Raw genomic sequence first — 19,984 nt, forward strand, 5'->3', positions numbered from 1 at the left:
ATCTTTAGCCCGTAATCGTATAGGGAGTACCTGAAATAAGTATAACCATCGTGGAAATTCCACCATACGAAACAGATGTACTCTCCCGTGTAGATTAAGTGGCAGGGCTCCCCATCCGTCTAATCGGTCCTTCAAAGCTGCAATCCTATTACCGATATTCATCAGATGTATTTCCGATGTTTTTTGGGGAATCTGTACTCCTAAGTATTGGAGTGACTCTGATGCCCATCGTAGTGGGAACTCTGCTCCCCACATCTGCCTCACGCTATTGTCTGTGGCTAGCGCTAATGATTTTGAATAGTTTATTTTAAAACCGGCAAAATCCCCATATTCCCTAAAAAGTTCTAATAAGGCTTCCAACGAACTTTTTGGTTGTGTTAGATGGACCAATAAATCATCTGCAAAAGCAGAAATCTTAAACCCTTCAGGTCCCCACTTTACCCCCTCTATTTCTGGGTGGTCCATAATTTCCCTGATCAATGGGTCTAAGACCAAGACGAATAGTAGAGGCGAGAGAGGACACCCCTGTCTTGTACCCCTCCTGATCGGGAATAAAGGTGACTGTTCCCCATTGATCCATAAATATGCCTGAGGGTTTACATATAGTGCTCCTATCGCATCCTGGAAAGCCCCTTCAATGCCCATCTTTGTCAGTACCGCAAATAGAAAGCCCCACACCACCCTATCAAAGGCCTTCTCTGCATCAAAACTGACAACCAGAGAAGGCCTTTTCTGTCTTTCCACTGTCTCCAAAGATGCCAACAGAGCCCTCACATTCTTTGCCACTGCTCTCCCTTGCACAAACCCAGCTTGAGGGGGTGCTATTAACCCAGGCAAAAGCTTTGCCAGGCGATTTGCCAGGATCTTCGCATATAATTTAAGATCACTATTTAATAGGGAGATTGGTCTGTAGGAACTTACTTCAGTGTCTTCCTTCCCAGGCTTTCGTAATAATATAATTTTTGCTATGTTAAGGGAGTCTGGCATTGTCCCAGTTGAGATCATGTGGTTGTATAAATCCAACAGAGGAGGTGTGACCTGCTCTTGTAAGATCTTATAGAATGCTATACTGAATCCGTCTGGCCCTGGCGTCTTATGCAAGTCACTTTGCTGTAGGGCCAACATCAATTCCCCTTCCTCAATAGGATTGTTCAGAATCTCCCTTTGCTCCTCAGTGATCTTGGGCAAATTTTGGTTTATTAAATATAGGTTACTGTCTTCTACAATATCAGTAGGTTTTGCATATAGGGCCATAAAAAATTCCCTAAATCTCCCTATAATATCTCCGGTTTCCCTTAAGAGATTCCCTCCTCCATCCTTCACTTGTAGGATCCTTGAGGGCCCTTTCTTCCCTTGCACTAACCTGCCCAATAGTGCGCCTGCTTTATTTCCATATTGAAATAGTTGGTATTTATAGTACATTTGCGTTTTTTGTGCTCTTTGATGAAGGAGCTCGTTTAGGTTTTTCTGAGTTATGAGCAATTCCTTCTTGTTCTCGTCCTTTACTTCCTCCCCTAATCTCTTCCTTCTCACCCGAACCTCTCTTTCCAAGCGTAGGATCTCTTTATCCCTCGTTCTCCTAGCTCTAGCTCTGTAAGCTATCACCTCCCCCCTCATTACTGCTTTGGCTGTTTCCCAGTATAGTACCACCTCATGTCTGTGACCTCCGTTAAATTGCTGGAATTCCTGCCATTTTTCACTGATAAAGGACTTAAAATTTGGGTCTCTATACAGTTCAAACGGGAATCTCCACCCTCCCTTCCCAAGCCCTCTTCCAATAACCTGTAGTTCAAACCATACCATCGCATGGTCCGAGATCTCGCATGGACCTATCTCTGCTTTTGGCACTTGGGAAAACAGTGCTGGGGATATGAGAAAATAATCTATACGGGACTGAGTCAAGTGCGCTCTGGAGGTATGCGTTTAGTCCCTCTGCGAAGGATGCAATATTCTCCACACATCTATCAGGTTGAGGGCTGAGCAGAGGAAAGGCACACCTCTTGATTGAAATCTATGCTGTGGACCCAATTTGCCACATCTATCTATCTCAGGATCTATCACCATATTGAAATCCCCTCCGAGTATAACATTGCCCCCCTGGTAGGAGCCCAGCAGTTCCAATAATTTGTTGTAGAATTTCTTGTCATACACATTGGGTACATATATATTGCACAGGATATATGAAGATGTGCCTATTTCTACTTCCATTATCACTATTCTGCCTCCCTCATCTCGTTTTATTGTTTTAGTTCGCATCTGCAGGCCCCTCCGAATTAATATCAACACTCCTCCTTTTTTTCCCTGTGCTGGCGAGCCTACTGCCAGTTCCACCCAACCCTTCTGAAATTTACTGTGCTCATTATTGGAGAGATGGGTCTCCTGGAGGAATGCTATGTCAGCTTTGTGTCTCTGCAAAGCCTGCAGTACTTTAGTACGTTTCACAGGCGAGGAGATCCCCCCCCCACATTCCAGGATATCAACCTAATTGAGTTTAGCCTCTTGTTTTATAACCATAACAGTGTCTGATAACTTTCGCATTCTGAAGAGCGCCCCCCAGCCCCTGGGCACCCTCCTTTCTTTGATCTGCAGTTGAGAGCCATATGAGACTATCCAAACCAACAGGGAAGAAATAAAGAGAAAGAAGAGAAAAAAACAAACAAACCCTTGCTCCCATAACTCCTTTCCACAGTTCCCCTTCCCCCCTCCCCTCCCCTCCCTTCTCCTTTCCCCCTCCCACCACCTCTAGACTCCTTCCTTTCCTGTCCTGTAGTTCTCGCTAGAGAACGAGTCATGCCCCCCCCCTTTTCCCCCCAGCGCTGACCTCCAGATTTTTATGTTTCACCCCTTGTTAATTATGAACTTCTAACTTTTGTACAGTCCTGCTTCCTAGTATATTTTGTATTGGCCTTAAATTTACATCTTTTATACTTAAACTTAGACACAGCCTTTGATACAGGAAACATTTAGTGTAGATCCCTCCATGGGCCGAGAAAATACCTGCATTTATTCAAGAATTCTACATTTCTGTACAGTCCTTACTTTACAGTCCTGCCAGCATTGTATGTGTTCAATGTCCCCTCTATCTTCCTCTGCTTTCATGTCTCTTTGCTTTCTCTGGGCTTACTCCAACCAAGCCTTTATCACCTCCTTATCACTGATCTCCTGGGCTGCTGTTCCTTGTGGCCTCGCTCCCTTCCTCCGGTCTCTGCTCCATTTTATTAGCAAAGTGCAGGGCCTCCACATGTGAGCTAAAGAAGTGTTGTTTGCCCTTATACTGAATTCTTAGTTTGGCAGGAAACATCAGAGCGAAGTTCGCTCTTTTTTCATACAAGTTCTTGCACACTTCTACAAATTGCCTGCGCTGGGCTGCCACTGCAGTTGAAAAGTCTTGAAAACAAAGGACTGTGCGGGCCTCATATTGCACCTTGCCTCTCGCTCTCCATGCTCGCAATATTTCTTGCTTGTGGGTGTAGTTGAGGATTTTACATATTATCACACGAGGTCTTTCTAAGTCTTGTCCAGCACGGCCCAACCGGTGTGCTCGCTCGATTTTTAACTCCTTCTCCAACCCAGGTAGATTTAGTGTCTTAGGCAGCCATGTTTCAAGGAAGTCCCGCAGCTCTACCTCACGTATTGACTCCGGGAGCCCCACCAGCCTTAGATTATTCCGGCGTGATCTGTTTTCAAGATCTTCTATTTTAGCTTCCAGTTTGATCAATTGTTCCTTCATTTGTTCTTGCTTACTATCGCTTTGCTGGCACTGATCTTCCACGTCCGACAGTCTCTGCTGAAACCCAGTCAAATCTGTGCGTAAGCTTTCTAATTTGCCATCCATTTGCACTATTTGATCTGAGATTTTCTGTAATTTTTTGTCGACTGATGCCTCCAACAAAGTGGAGACCTCCGCGGCTATCTCTGCTGCCCAGGCGGAACTCACCGATTCGCTTGACGCGCCAATCTCCGCCATTTTGTTTTCGCCCGTGCGGCTCCGTGTGCTGTCTTTCCGGCTGATTTTTGTGGCCATTCCGACCCGAATCACAGCTCACCAGCCGTTGCTCACACCGGGGGAGTTTCCCGTGCCTTTCCGGCTCAATTTTTTGGGTTCTCTGCAGATGCGTGCAGCGCTAGGGGAAGTTGTTCTACGAGGGGTCTCGGAGCTCTAACAAGCGGCGACCTTCCCTTCGCCTAGCATCACGTGACTCTCGTGATGCTGCTTTTTATGTTTTTAATGTGCCCCTTTCTGAACTGGCTGTTCCTGCTGTACTTACTAAAAACACATGTGCTCAGCGAGCCTTTTAGAAAATACTCAGGAAATTGTGCATGTCCAGATTCAGACGTGCCTTCCTACCTAGATGACTTATGCTAAATTGGGCTATACCTCTTTTAGGGCCCCTTTTACCAAATGGCAGAAAAGTGGTCCTGTAGTGGCATCAGCGTATGGGTTTGCCACATGCTGAGGCCCCCTTTTACTGCCACCTGGTAAAAGGTTTATTTTTTTTTTTAAGGAATTGGCTGTGCAGTAAGTTAAACACTTGCTGTATGATCATTTCCTGGAGGAGCCCTTACTGCCTGGCGCTTAAAAAATAAAAGTACCTTTTGAGTGCCGGAAATGGAGCACGGCACACACTGGTACTGCTGCCAGTCTCCTGTGGTAGCCCAGCAAAAGTGCTGATTTGCCACATGCCAGTGCTGCGGTAGCCCTACCACAGTATAGTAAAGGGCACCCCAATCAATTACTGGGTTAGGTTGATAATGGTTTTCATGAATATTTATTTTAGCCAGAACTTAGTACAAGAACAGTGCTGGGTAGACTTCTACGGTCTGTACTCTGAGAAAGGCAAGGACAAATCAAACTCAGGCATACAATTAAAGTATCATATACCATGTAAAATGAGTTTATCTTGTTGGGCAGACTGGATGGACCGTACAGGTCTTTATCTGCCGTCATTTACTATGTTACTCACGTTACTGCAAAGTAGCAAATTTAAAACAAATCAGAAAAAATATTCTGGACTTTGTTGCCAGAGAATGTAGTAAAATCAGTTAGCTTAGCAGGGTTTAAAAAAAGTTTGGCTGGCTTCCTACAGAAAAAGTCCATAGACCATTATTAAAATGAATTTGGGGAAAATCCACTGCATATTTCTAGAACAAGCAGCATATCAATGTATTGTACTGCTTTGGGATCTTGCCAGGTACTTGTGACCTGGATTGCCCACTGTTGGAAACAGGATGCTGGGCTTGGTGTATCTTCAGTCTGTCCCAGTATGGCAATACTTACGTATTATTGCCTGTTATCATGTTTATTTTGTGCCAATAAATTGTCTTTATTTTAATGTGATGATTTCTCTCTCTCTCTCTCTCTCTCTCTATATATATATATACACACACATATGTTTATTAAAACATTTGCTATACCACCTTTCAAAAGGACATCAAAGCAGTTTACATACTAATATAACAACCAAAACTAATTAAAATCAGGGAAATAGAGTACAACAACCCTGCCAATACCAAAACAGTACCCGCTGGCTACACACAGTCAACGAGGCTGTTTGTTACCTGGGACATGGTTCCATGGCAATCAATTCCCTAAGAATTTCACTCATTTGCAATCTTGTTTTAGTAAACAGGACATAGATTTCTGAGCACGTGGGCTCCAGGCTACTTGTCATCTCTACCCCTGAATCAAGGAAAAGTGTGACATGTCATTGCCCATAAAATACATACCTTTCACAAGTATTAATAACATTTCCACTGATCACGACCATCATGCCATCTTGAAGACCACCATGAATCGGCGTGGTAAATGGAACAGGCTAAAACAAAAGGACAGAATTAAAACCAAATCCAGTCCCTTGTTTCAAAACTAAGAGGGTCAGTATTCAGTGTGCTTTAAGAGGGCAGAAGGGGCTCGGTCCCACTTAAACCAACTTGAGTGGGGGCTAGCCACCCATATTCAGTGAATCCTAATACACAAAAGGGGCAAAATATATATTATCATTGCTGGAGGGAAAATGTAGTGACAAACCCCACAGCAAAAATGTTCAATTGTTTGAAAAACATCTGAACACTGTATAAACAAACACTTTTCTTCACAAATTTGTCACACATCTCTTCAAAGCTTTCATTGTTCTTTGTCGCCGTTTCTTTGAACAGTTTAAAAACATGGTTCGGTAAACAGAGTTGATTGTGATGGTAGAATAAGAGGTCATTTTTAAATGTGACCAGTTACCCGCATGTGAAAACCATCGGCTCTTCCCAGTCATGTGCTCCTTTGTTGCACTGTACAATTTGCTTAAGCACTGTGCAGAGTGCTACCAATTTGGTAAGTTGATAGTGACCTCCATGTGATATGGGTTGCTTGTACACGTGGCAGAAAGGGTTCCTCCTTAAAGCATGACCTCATGTACAACACACTTGAATTTTTTGAACCATGTTATATCAAGTCACAATGCAACGCTCTACAGTGCTGCAATTACAAAGCTTATTTCCAAAACCTGCCAAGTCCATTGGACTTAAAAAGGTTTTGGAAATAAGCCCTTCAATTCTTTTACACTCCCCCTCCGAATCTCATAATACCAAATTCTGAAGGAGGCCTGTGTTCTTACGACTTGGAAAATTGGGCCTTTGATAACTGCTCACACCCACAGAGAGCAGAATTTATTCAAACCTATATACTGATAATAAGATTGATGAAGGATTACTTTCAAGTTGAGTGAATATAGTCCGTTAGGGGAGAGACCAAGTCAGTGTCTTTTTGTTGCCGAGTCCAGTAAAACTTGCAGAGGCTATTTCCATTTTGTGATATAACAGAATTGACTGCCACCAAAAGTGTTCACGAAGCATTGAAGCATTCTTCCAATTCGTTAAGATCATGAATTGTCCAATGGTAATCAGAATATTATTATTAGTATGTCCCTATTTTATTGTTCCATTTTACTGTTATACCTTTTATGAAATTATGAAAACTTTAATAAAATTTCTGGAAAAAAACCCCCAAACAAACCTATATACTGGCCTGTGCAACTTTCTTCAAGTCAGTCGCCTTACTTTCTAATTCTTCCTACTTTCTTACCCATCTATATGTTACAACTTTGCCTTTCCCTTCACTACCAATTATAATGTTCTATTACATATTGTGTTGACATCGCAAGTAGTATACCATGCCATACTTTGTATTGTTAGTTGAATATTTTTACTAACTGCCTATTGCTCATGTTTGATCTATTCTTACTGTACAGCGCCTTGAGTGAATTTCTTCAAAAAGGCGGTAAATAAATCCTAATAAATAAATAAGGAGAAGCACTTCTGAAAATTAGGCCCTTTCTAACTGCTACTGAGTGCGATTCTAACTCGGTCAAGGCAGATTCTGAGTAGACGACAGTGGAGAAATTACATTCAGAACCTTGCTGGTCACAATCCTATATAATAATTTGCACCTCCAACATTCTACATCTGGATGCCTGGGTTTGTAACATCCATTCCCACTCATTGCCCCGCCCTCACATCAAAACGTAATGACGTCAGAGGGCGGAACAATGAGGAGGAAGGGAACGCTGGAGGCGAGATGATGTCAGGAGGAGAGAATCACGGGACATCGAGGGAAGAAAGGGAGGGGAGGGCAGGGCAGAGGAGAATTGATGGACATGGATGGGATGGGAGGACAGTCATAGGCTAAGCCTCCCCAGCCCAACTGTGACCTTCCCCTGGCTGCTGCCCCCCCCAAACGCAGGGTTGCCTGGTGCAGCAGCGCTGCAGCCAGGCAGCTCTCAGAGGTCCCTCTGCTCCCCGATCGACAGCCCTCCTCTCCGTTCCTCCCCCCTTGTGAGTGTTTAACCCTTTTACTTTCAGGCGAAGTGATGGCAGTGAAGAGGACAACACAGCTTCTCCCTTCCCTCACACAGTGTCCCGCCTTTTGCGATGATGCATTTCCTGTTTCCGCGCGGGCGGGACACTGTGTGAGGGAAGGGAGAAGCTGTGTTGTCCTCTTCACTGCTGTTGCTACGCCTGAAAGTAAAAGGGTTAAAGTTGCCGGGGGAGGGAAGGAACGGAGAGGAGGGCTGTCAGGGAGCTGAGGGAGGGCAGGGAGAATCGCTGGACATGGATGGGAGGGCAGGAGGAAGAGATTGCTGGAATTGGAGAGGATGGCAGGGGAGAAGAGATCGCTGGACAGGAGAGGAGGGGAGGGCAGGGGAGAGAGGAGAATTGATGGACATGGATGGCTGGAGGGGGCAGGGGAGAATGGAAAGTTGCTGGACATGGATGGATGGAGGAGAGGGCAGGGGAGAATGTAGAGTTGCTGGACATAGATGGATGGATGGAGGGGAGGGGAGAGAGGAGAATTGCTGGATATGGATTGAGGGGAGAGAAGAGAGGAGAAATGCTGGACATGGATTGAGGGGAGGGAAGGGAGGAGAAATGCTGGACATGGATGGAGTCTGCGTACTCTTTATCTTTTAAAAAATACTATAAATAAAAATCACAAAAAAAAGAAAGATTAAAATGAAAAAAAAAAACATAGATAAAACAATTTGTATCTCATACCCCTGGAGCATATTACTCATTATACACCCTTCCCAATTATTACTTATCATGACAGAACATTTCTCCTAATGGTTCCCTTAAAAACATAATCGCCATTACATGATAACCTTGCTAGCGCCCGTTTCATTCGTGTGAGAAACGGACCTTTTTTACTAGTATTATTATTATTATTATTATTAGCATTTATATAGCACTACCAGACGCACGCCGCGCTGAACACCTGACATAAAGAGACAGTCCCTGCTCAAAAGAGCTTACAATCTAAATAATACAGAAAGACAAGACAGTTACGGGTGAGGGAAGTAATGGGTGAGAAGGAAGGAAGGGACAAGGGGAGGGCAATTGAGTATTGGCTAGGAGCTAAAGGCAGCTGTGAAAAAGGTGGGTTTTCAGCATAGATTTTAAAACAGGTAGAGACGTACAGACGTACAGCTAGACGTACAGGCTCAGGAAGTTTATTCCAGGCATAAGGTGCCGCGAGAGAAAAGGAGAGAAGTCTTGAGTTAGCAGTGGAGGAGAAGGGGGACGAAAAGAGAGATTTGTCCAGTGAACGGAGTTCACGGGGAGGAATGTAGGGAGAGATGAAAGTGGAGAGGTAATGGGGGGCTGCAGAGTGGAAGCATTTAAAGGTCAGTACAAGAAGTTTAAACTGTATGCGGAATCGGACAGGGAGCCAGTGAAGTGACCTGAGGAGTGGGTATCTGAGGAGTATCTTATATTTCGATGTGTCTTGAACTGAAATAGAGGAGGGTTGCAGCGAGTTAGGGATTGGGGAGCTGAGCTAGGTGTGGCTCCAGGAAAGGGATGAGAAGCACTGGTGTAGCCCATATATTGGATACAGAAAAACAGCTAAATTAGCAGCAACCGCTGCTGCTCCCATCTTTATCCATTTATATTTCACAGGAACATGTCCACAGAAAACAGAATCTATGCAGATCTGTAAACCAGAATGGAGGAGTGGCCTAGTGGGTAGGGTGGTGGACTTTAGTCCTGGGGAACTGAGGAACTGAGTTTGATTCCCACTTCAGGCACAGGCAGCTCCTTGTGACTCTGGGCAAGTCACTTAACCCTCCATTGCCCCATGTAAGCCACATTGAGCCTGCCATGAGTGGGAAAGCGCAGGGTACAAATGTAACAAAAATAAATAAATAGTTTTGAAAACTGGGCTTTTAATCACTGCTCACATCCGCAGTGAGCAGAATTTATCCAGATTTGTAAACTGGCCTTGGCTAATGAATAAAAGCTGTAAAAAGCATATCTTATATCCCATGTAAGACAGCTTTATCTACTCCAGACTGTTCTAATGCCAAATATTTACTTTCTTCCTGGAATTATTCTGCCTTCTATACGCAGAAACATTTTAGAAAAAGAAAAACCTCAGCGGATTTTATTCAGCAGAATTTTCCTGCTGGTCGGTTTCTGGAGTCCATCAAACGACCCTAAAAAATCAACATGAGCATCTGTTTACTGTATGCCATAACAGAAAAAGAAATTTGTGATGGCTGTTAAGCAGAAGAAATCAGCCTTTCTGTCAATAAAAAGCTACAGTGTAGAGTGTGTAAGATGCCATAGAGCAGGGGCTGTTTCTTATGCATATCCAGCTTGTGCCATCTCGTAGTGCCAGAGGAATCATAAGTAGCAGTAGTACATACCGGTCTGAAGATAGGGGCCTGAGGGTAGAACAATGCCATCTTGCTGCTTTCCTGCTCTGTTTTCAGCCTCTCTGTGCAGTGCAGCCCTTCCTCAGAGACAACTAAGTTTCATTTCCTTTTCATGGAGGACTATGAGCCATGCCAAGGGTGGAGCAGAGGGAAGCTGGGAGTGGAATGGAGGGAAGGTACCTCCCATCAAATACTGTAATTGTCAATGGCAAAAAAATCTGAACCCCCCTCCCCCCCCCCAAAAAAAACATGGCATTCAAATTTGCAGCGTCATTAGCAGTGCCTGCTGTTCTCTGATGGACTGAGTGAGGTTTTGCTGATTTTTGTAACTTTCAGGTTCCTGAAGGATTGAGAGGATCATTAACTAGTGGTATATCTTTTAAGGCCTGATGCAGTCATGAATTGCTTGGGATTACAAGTAGGACTCTAAGGACTTTTGACTGTAGAGATAATTTGACTTACACGCAGAAGGGATTCTAAGAAAAAAGAAATTTGTTTTCAGCGTTAAAAAAAGGTTAGTTAATGGAAGGAGAAGACAAAATGAGAGGGTTATAAAACCAGGGAGAAAAATAGCACAGTGGAATCACTGAGGAGGATCCGTCTCAATGTGATGGGCAAATAGTAAGCTTTTAGAACGTTTTTAAACTTATTGAAAGATGATTCTACCGTCAAGTGGAGGAGTGGCCTAGTGTGGTTAGGGTGGTGGACTTTGGTCCACCTGGGGAACTGAGGAACTGAGTTCGGCTATTTAGATTGTGAGCTCTTTGAGCAGGGACTGTCTTTTCATGTATGGTGTACAGCGCTGCGTATGCCTTGTAGCGCTATAGAAGTGATAAGTAGTAGTAGTAGATTCCTGGCACAGGCAGCTCCTTGTGACTCTGGGCAAGTCACTTAACCCTCCATTGCCCCATGTAAGCCGCATTGAGCCTGCCATGAGTGGGAAAGCGCAGGGTACAAATGTAACAAAAATAAAATAGATACTATTGGAGATTCTACATGGAATGTTGCTACTATTGGAGATTCTACATGGAATGTTGCTATTCCACTAGCAACATTCCATGTAGAAGGCTGCGCAGGCTTCTCTTTCTGTGAGTCTGACGTCCTGCACGTATGACGTCAGACTCACAGAAGCAGAAGCCTGCGCGGCCACAGTGGTGATCTGCAAGGGCTGACCTCTACATGGAATGTTGCTAGTGGAATAGGTTGTACACACAAACCAGGACTTATAGCCACCAACTTCAAGAGAGTGCTGTAAAACAGTTTACACCAGTATAATGTTATAGAAATATTTTTTATGTGTATAGAGTACCCTCAGATATTCACCACTATAACTGCAGTCAATAATGCTGCTAGAGTTACCTGATGAAAGAAATGCTATGCCACTTTGTAGCAGCATTATTGACTGCAGTTATAGTGGTGAATATCTGAGGGTACTCTATACACATAAAAAATATTTCTATAACATTATACTGGTGTAAACTGTTTTACAGCACTCTCTTGAAGTTGGTGGCTATAAGTCCTGGTTTGTGTGTACAAGTTATTGAATGTTACCAGAGACATTGATATTGTGGATTCGTTTTCTGCTAGTGGAATAGCAACATTCCATGGAGGAGTGGCCTAGTGGTTAGGGTGGTGGACTTTGGTCCTGAGGAACTGAGTTCGATTCCCACTTCAGGCACAGGCAGCTCCTTGTGACTCTGGGCAAGTCACTTAACCCTCCATTGCTCCATGTAAGCCGCATTGAGCCTGCCATGAGTGGGAAAGCGCGGGGTACAAATGTAACAAATAAAAAAATAAATAACAAATAAGTAAACAGGGAGGGAGTTCCAGAGTTGGGCCCATCACACTAAAACAAGAGCTTCTAGAAGTATTCAAGTAAACCTAATGGAAAGAAGGAATTGTTGGACGATGTTGGTATGAGGAGCAAAGTGTTCTTGTGGTGAACAGAGGCTGGCTAGAATCTGATGAGACAGTATATTAAGGGACCCTTTTATCTCCTGGCAGTAGGGCTACTGCTGGGTTTGCGCTCAGCAAATCAGCTCTACTGCTGGGCTCACCCAGAAGCCCGTTGGTAGTTCTGGACCTGTTGTATGCCCTTTCTGGCCCTAGAATGTAATTTTCTATTTTCTAGCACCGGTGGGCGGGGAGTGGGCATGCCCGGTGGTAATCGGACAGTGTTGAGTGCTTTTTGATTACCACCAGGTTACCGCCGAGCCTTCACCATCTAATGGTTAGCATACTGGGTTGAGGACCTGGGAAACTGGGTTCGATTCCCAGTGCTGCCTGATGGTCGTCAGTGGGTTCAGATCCTGGGGAACCAGGGTCAATTCCCTCTGCGGGTCTGTGTGACCCTGGGCAAGACACTTAACCCTCCATTGCCCCAGGCAGTGGCGTAGCAAGGGCGGGGCGGTGGGGGCAGTCTGCCCCGGGTGCACACCGCTGGAGGGGTGTCAGCTCCGCTGGTTCCCTGCTCCCTCTGTCCCGGAGCAGGGAACCAGTGGAACCGACCCCCCCCCCCCAGCGGCGTGCACATGACAGGCAAGAATGTACTCGGGGCGGGGCTTGGGTGATGCGCCGGGGGGGGGGTGATGTGTCAAGGGGGAGGTGACATGCTGCACCCGGGGGGTGCGCAGCGGTGAACCGCCCGGGTGGAAGCCGCCCTCGCTACGCCACTGGCCCCAGGTACTACAGTAGTACAATGTACTACTTAGATTGTGAGCCCACTAGGGACAGACCCAGCACCTGTAAGATGAAACTGTAAACCTCTTAGGTCTAAGCGGTATATAAATAGCATAATGAATGAATGAAATAGGAGGCAGTAAGGGCTCCAGCAGCGAATGGCTGCACGGCAGTTTTTAAATTACTGCACGGCCTTTTACTGTCCCTTAACAAAAAACACTTTTACTCACGGCAATAAAAGGTGGCCTCGGCATGCATCAATCCCATGAGCCAACATCACCGAGGGCCACCTTTTACCATCGTTTGGTAAAAAGACCCCTAAGTTTATAGAGGACCTCATAAGGGGATGGGACGACTTTCCTATGAGGAAAGGCTAAAGCGGCTGGGGCTCTTCAGCTTGGAGAAAAGGCAACTGAGGAGTGATATGATAGAGGTATATAAAATAATGAGTGGAGTGGAAAAGATTGATATGGAGCATCTGTTTACGCTTTCCAAAAATACTAGGGCAAGGGGGCACGCGATGAAGCTGGAATGCAGTAAGTTTAAAAGTAATAAGAGAAAATTTTACTCGGCACGTAATTTGACTCTGGAATTCGTTGCCAGAGAATGTGGTTAAGGCGGTTAGCTTAGCAGAGTTTAAGAAAGGTTTGGACGGCTTCCTGAAGGAAAAGGCCATCGAATGTTATTAAAGAAACGTAGGGAAAAATCCACTATTCCTGGGACAAGCAGTACAAAATGCTTTGCTCCGTGGATCTTGTCGGGTGATTGTGACCTGGATTGGCCACTGTCGGAGACAGGGTGCTGGGCTAGAAGGACCTTTGGTCTGTCCCAGTGTGGTGATGCTTATGCATTATGTCTTATGCAATTGGAAGTAGGTGTTTGGAAATGAAGAAGGGGTGACATGGTCACATTTTTTGTGTCTGTATAACAATTTCACTGCAGTATTTTGTATCTCTATGAATCTGAAGAAGCAGAAGACCAATAAGAAGAGAGTTGCAATAATCAAGTTTTGAGAGTACTAGTGAATGTACTAGTAATTCTGTTAACCGGAAATGGCAATCGCCATTACGGCAAATGTAAGCCACATTGAGCCTGCAAATTGGTGGGAAAATGTGGGATACAAATGCTATAAATAAATAAATAAGGTGAGGAGCGAATAGGGCGGATGCATCTGTGAGTCAGAAAAGAAGAGGATACTATCTTTCAAATGTGGAAAAAAGACAAAGGGGGCCCTTTTACTAAGCCGCGTAAGCATCTGCGCGTGCCCAACGCATGCCAAAATGGAGTTACCGCCTGGCTACCGCATGGGCTGTGGTAATTTCATTTTTGGCGCACGGCTGATACGCGTGCCAAGTGGCATTTGATGCGCGTAGGTCATTACCGCCCGGTTACCGCCTGAGACTTTACCGCTAGGTCAACGGCTGGCGGTAAGGTCGCAGACCCAAAATGGACGTGCGGCAATTTTGATTTTGCCGCATGTTCATTTATGGCAAAAAATTTTAAAAGGGCCTTTTTTACAGCAGGTGCGCTGAAAAACAGATCGGCGTGCACCCAAAACCCGCGCCTACACTAATGCAAGCCATTTTTCAGCCCACCTTAGTAAAAGGACCCCAAATTATTGCTCAGTATGACATCTAAAATTCTGGCTGAGGTGCAATAGGGAAGTGGGTTGCCCTCGATGGTGAAATTTGGTGGATCAGGGTACGGTGATTGACAATTGAATATCATTGTAACTGATCTTTTGAAGTTAAGTTTCAGCCTGCTCTCAGTTTGCCGATCAGAGACTGCCTTCAATTTTGCAGAAATAGATAGGTACCGGGAGGGTGAATGAGAGTCAAAAGGAAGAAGAAGCTGAATATCATCCACATAGATAAAGAAAGTAAAGCCAAGTGATTGCAGAAGGAGAGTTAGGGGTGCCGAGAAAATGTTAAACAGAATCGGTTCCAAGATTGATCCTTGAGAGACATCAGACAGACATCAGAGGCACTGGCAATCTCTAGCGCCTGCTTCAGATCATCCTCCTGTTAGAGAGGCACAGGCTACCGCTACCAGTTCCTGCTCTCCAGAGAGAGTGGCAGGATGGGGGAAAGGGGGCACACACAAACATAGAACCACTTCCCATATCCCGTGCCGACCCGGCCATTTATGAGGATCAAACTCCAGCCGCCATCTTTATTCAACCCTATGCGGTGTCTCTCCATTCGACTGGAGCATCTAGGTGTGACGTCATGGTGCAGTCGCCTTGGCGATGAAAGCCGCGCACGTTTGAGGTGGGGTTTTGGTAGGGAATAGGATAGAGCAGACGGATAGAATGGGACTACTACGGACTGCGTGCGCCTGGGTTATAACTTTGGCCTGAAGTGATTTGTTTTATTTCGGGTTTTTAAAAATGTTTTTAATTTGGAGCGTCTTTTATCAAGCTGCGCTAACGATTCCCATGCCCAAATGGGCTTCCTCTCATTTGCCGTGCAGGAATCGCTGGCATGGCTTGGTAAGAGAAGCCCTTAATTTTTACTTTCTTCCTTATCCCTACCAATGACTCTTCATCCCCAGGAGTCCTTCCTATACCCAAGTATAGGGTATAGGAAGGACTCCTCTTCTACTAAGCTATAAATGTACTCACTCTGCTGCTCCCCAGTATCTCTCCACACTCGTCCTCCCCTACTCCCCTTCCCGTGCACTCCGCTCCATGGATAAATCCTTCTTATCTGTTCCCTTCTCCACTACTGCCAACTCCAGACTTCGCACCTTCTGTCTCGCTGCACCCTACGCCTGGAATAAACTTCCTGAGCCCCTACGTCTTGCCCCATCCTTGGCCACCTTTAAATCTAGACTGAAAGCCCACCTCTTTAACATTGCTTTTGACTCGTAACCACTTGTAACCACCTGCCTCCACCTACCCTCCTCTCCTCCTTCCTGTACACATTAATTGATTTGATTACTTTATTTTTTGTCTATTAGATTGTAAGCTATTTGAGCAGGGACTGTCTTTCTTCTGTTTGTGCAGCGCTGCGTACGCCTTGTAGCGCTATAGAAATGCTAAATAGTAGTAGTAGAGAAGAGGTTTAGGAGTGGCAGACTATATCAAAAATAATCTGTTAGGTAAGAGTGGAACCATTGAAGAGCGATGTCAGTAATATTAAGATCTCTGAGGTGGTTCAGGAGTATGACATGATCGACAAGATCGAAAGCAGCAGACATATCTAACACTAGATTCAGACTGGCATAATTGAAGTCTTTTTTAATATTTTTTTCTGTTCACGCACTAATGTTCGTGGTACGGGTAAAAAGTTAACATGGGAACTCTTACCGGTAAGCACTCCTGTGTTAACTCTGCATTAGCCAGTTCGAGCGGGCAGCGAAAATGCTTCTCTGACCATTTTATGCCCGTGACAAGCCCTGCCCCCAAAATTACAAAAAAAAAAAACAACCCATGAAATTACTGCTTAGCCCTTAACACAGTTTAGTGCAATGGTTCCCAAACCTGGTCCTGGAGGCACCCCAGTCAGTCAGGTTTTCAGGATATCCACAATAAATAAAATAAGTAACTGGGTAAATTAATTTCAATATAGTTACTACTACTACTACTATAAATCATTTCTATAGCGCTACCAATTGTACGCAGCGCTTCACAATTGAACATGAAGAAAAGACAGTCCCTGCTCAAAAGAGCTTACAATCTAAATCAGAACAGACAGACAGGACCAATAAGGGATAAGGGGAGGACAGACAGAAGGACACATAGGGAAAGGGACTATTGAAGAGAGGAAGACAAGATAAAGGTTACGAGCAAGTGACAATTTAGGAGTCAAAAGCAGCATCAAACAGGTAGGCCTTTAGCCCGGATTTGAAGGCGTTGCATAAATTGTGTGAAACACTATTCCTTAGCAACTGTAACATATACAAAACCTTTATTGCACATCATAAATCTTCAAATACAATTTTCTAAAACACAACACATTCATCTAGTACTGTTTGCTCTTCAATATTGCACATTCTTCAAAACACTTGTTACTCCTAAAAGAAAAAGCAAGAGTAACCAAGCCAGCACCCAGTCCGTAACTGAAACTTAAGGTCTCAATATTTACCTTGACAGTCCTCCAAAAGATAGTCCCGAAAATGGCTGTATGAATCCTCTTATTCTTCTGACAGGCACCATATAGATGAAATCCACAACGTACTTCGGACCTCGTACAAGTTACTGTCACTATCGATCCGATAAATCAATCCACTGAATCTTTCACAAACTTGTGCTAATCTTCCAAAAGATAATTATCACATGGGTCATGGTTGGATGGGAGCAATTGCCTCAGAATTGTATGGACTACGCCATCACACCTGGTTGGAGTGTGTGAAAGATTCAGCGCCTGGTACTGGAGAAGTTTTATGTTGCTGTTACTGAGATTAAACCAGAATCTGGCATTTTATTATAAGGTGAATTATATAAGTACATAAGTATTGCCATACTGGGAAAGACCAAAGGTCCATCGAGCCCAGCATCCTGTTTCCAACAGTGGCCAATCCAGGTCACAAATACCCGGCAAGATCCCAAAAATATACACTTCTTATCCCAGAAATAGTGGATTTTCCCCAAGTCCATTTAATAACGGTCTATGGACTTTTCCTTTAGGAAGCCATCCAAACCTTTTTTAAGCTCCGCTAAGCTAACCGCCTTTACCACATTCTCTGGCAACAAATTCCAGAGTTTAATTACACGTTGAGTGAAGAAAAACTTTTATATGGGTAAATATCCTAACTCTGCTTTGCATCTATTACTAGGCAGGGGGACCTTCTGTTGATACAGAATGTATGTTTACAATTAACATCATGACTCTCCAGTGTGCAGGGTCAGTGGTCAGTATTTTTTATATTACAGTCCTAGGCTATTCATTGCCAGACTATGTCCAGACAAGCAATTTAAACATCCAGGAGACATTTCTGGCTATTTAAATCACATGCATTCAATACTGACCCCTAAGTTTGTACCTGAGGCAATGAAGGGTTCAGTGACTCGCTCAGAGTTACAAGGAGCAGCAGTGGGATTTGAAGCTGGCTTCCTTCATTCTCAGCTCACTACCCCTTGGCAAAGGGTGGCTTGGAATGGAGAAGACGCTCCTTGAGCATGGCAAATGCCTGTGTAGGCAAGATCACCTACCCAAAGAGCCCAGCCTGTGGTTGAAGAAAAACTCACTGAGGAGTCACTTACTAATGGTTAGTATGTGCTAACACTGTTATTACTCATTGTCTTTCACATGGGCCATTGTATAAAATACGCCTGTAGAGATAATAAATGATATCCTTGCACACTGTTACTAAGTGACCCCCCCTCCCCTCCCCTCCCACAAATGTTTTTTTCCCCCCAGTATCTGTTACTAAGCTAAGAAAGCCCAGAAGCAACTACTAACCCCACACAGGCATGAACAGCATAGGCATGAAGTGATTAGGCCTGCATGGTCTCTGGCTGTATGACTCCAACCAACAAGGCATACAGGAAACACTTGCTCCTCATGGTACAATTACCAACCTTCTTCTTGTAGCACTGTTCAACCAATCAGCTGCAGACATTCCAAAGTGGGTGTGTCCTTGTTATCTTGTTCCATTCGTCATGCACTGACTGTCAGTTCTGTTTTTAAAAATAATTATCTAACGGAAATGATTATTTCTTTTTAACCAGAGAGATGGAACAGATTGAAAATGTGACAGAAGACACTTGGCTGGTTACGCTTGATATAGTGTCATTGTACACATGGGAATCATTTGAGAAATAGTGGAAGCACGACTGGACCCCCCCCCCCCCCCCCCCCAACGGATACCATCTGATTTTATCCTCCAATTGGCAGAACTGGTAATTTTCAATAATTAGTTTTGGTTTGAGGATAATTTCTACCTCCAAAGTCCAGGTGTGGCAATGGGGGCTACAGTAGCCCCATCAGTAGCAACATTGTATATTGTTCGTATTGAATCTATGTTGATATATCCCTCAGAGAAATTCAAGGCTGTCCGTATGTGGAAGCGGTTTCTGGACTATGTATTTTTCCTTTGGACTGAGTCAGAACAATTATTATCTGAGTTTATTGGGTGGCTTAATACACTAGATGTTAATATAACCTTCACAATGTCAGCAAATATGAATGCTATTGAATTTTTGGACCTATGGATATATAAGGATGGTACCAGCTTATCCACCATCCTTGTATTGGAAACCTGTGAGCCGAAACACACTGTTACAATTTGGCAGTTTCCATCCTTACCATTTAAAATACAACCTTCCAGTTAGCCAAGTTTTAAGAGCGAGGCATGTTTGCTCTGCACTACATGAATTTAAGGATCAAGCAAAAGAGTTAAAACAGCGCTTTATTGCAAGAGGTTATCCAAAATCAGCCATTAGAAAAGCATATTTAAGAGCCCCCTCATCTCCTCGTCGCTCCCCCTCACCTCCTCACTGCCTTGTCACTACCCCCGCAAAAGCAAATACCTTTGCTGGCAAGGGTCCCCAACCCCCACCAGCCGAAGACTTCTTCAGCGCCTGTCTCCGGCGCAACCACATTCGCTGCCCCGCTCTTTCTTCTTGCTGACATCCTGTGCACGCTCCTTTACGTGAACCTGAGCATGCTCAGTTTCACTTAACGGAAAGAGCAGGGCGGAGAACGTGGTTGCATCGGAGACCGGCACTGAAGAAGGCTTCAGCTGGTGGAGGTTGGGACCCCCACCAGCAAAACCTGGGGCCTGGACGAAATTTGCGGGGAGGGGGGGGGCAGGCTCCTGTGGCCCCACCTAGTTACGCCCCCCCCCCCCCGCCTCACCTTGCTCATGCCTTAAGCCAAAGCCTGCTCTGCCCTGAGCATTCATCCCTTCCAGGCTGTGTAAACGGGATAGTTATAATCAAAGCGGTTTACATATTATATGCAAGTATTTATTTTGTACCTTGGGCAATGGAAGGCTAAGTGATTTGCTCAGAGTCATAAGAAGCTGCAGCTAGAGAATCAAGCCTGGTTCCACAGCCACCACAGTGTAGCTTAATGGTTTGTGTAATGGCATAAAAACCAAGGGAGCTGGGTTACGTGGAGGGGCATAATCGAACGAAAACGTCTATCTCCATG

General features: G+C 44.6%; 1 protein-coding gene across 2 annotated transcripts in view; it reads right to left on the reverse strand.

The window, feature by feature from the left end:
* LOC115456735 (galectin-9-like) overlaps nucleotides 1–10,420 on the reverse strand; it is a 68,098-nt gene extending 57,678 nt beyond the window's left edge. Inside the window, exons 1-2 of one of the 2 annotated variants that reach the window (XM_030186002.1) lie at nucleotides 10,197–10,420; nucleotides 5,728–5,816 (exon numbers count right to left, since the gene is read on the reverse strand). In XM_030186002.1, the coding sequence (XP_030041862.1) occupies nucleotides 5,728–5,816; nucleotides 10,197–10,235 (128 nt within the window). In that variant the 5' untranslated portion in view covers nucleotides 10,236–10,420. The remainder of the gene's footprint in view (nucleotides 1–5,727; nucleotides 5,817–10,196) is intronic. The other variant, XM_030186001.1, reaches the window with a different exon arrangement.
* Nucleotides 10,421–19,984: the final 9,564 nt, after the last annotated feature.

This window comes from Microcaecilia unicolor, chromosome 13, assembly GCF_901765095.1.
Source record: "Microcaecilia unicolor chromosome 13, aMicUni1.1, whole genome shotgun sequence".
In the NCBI taxonomy this organism is placed as follows: Eukaryota; Metazoa; Chordata; class Amphibia; order Gymnophiona; family Siphonopidae; genus Microcaecilia; species Microcaecilia unicolor.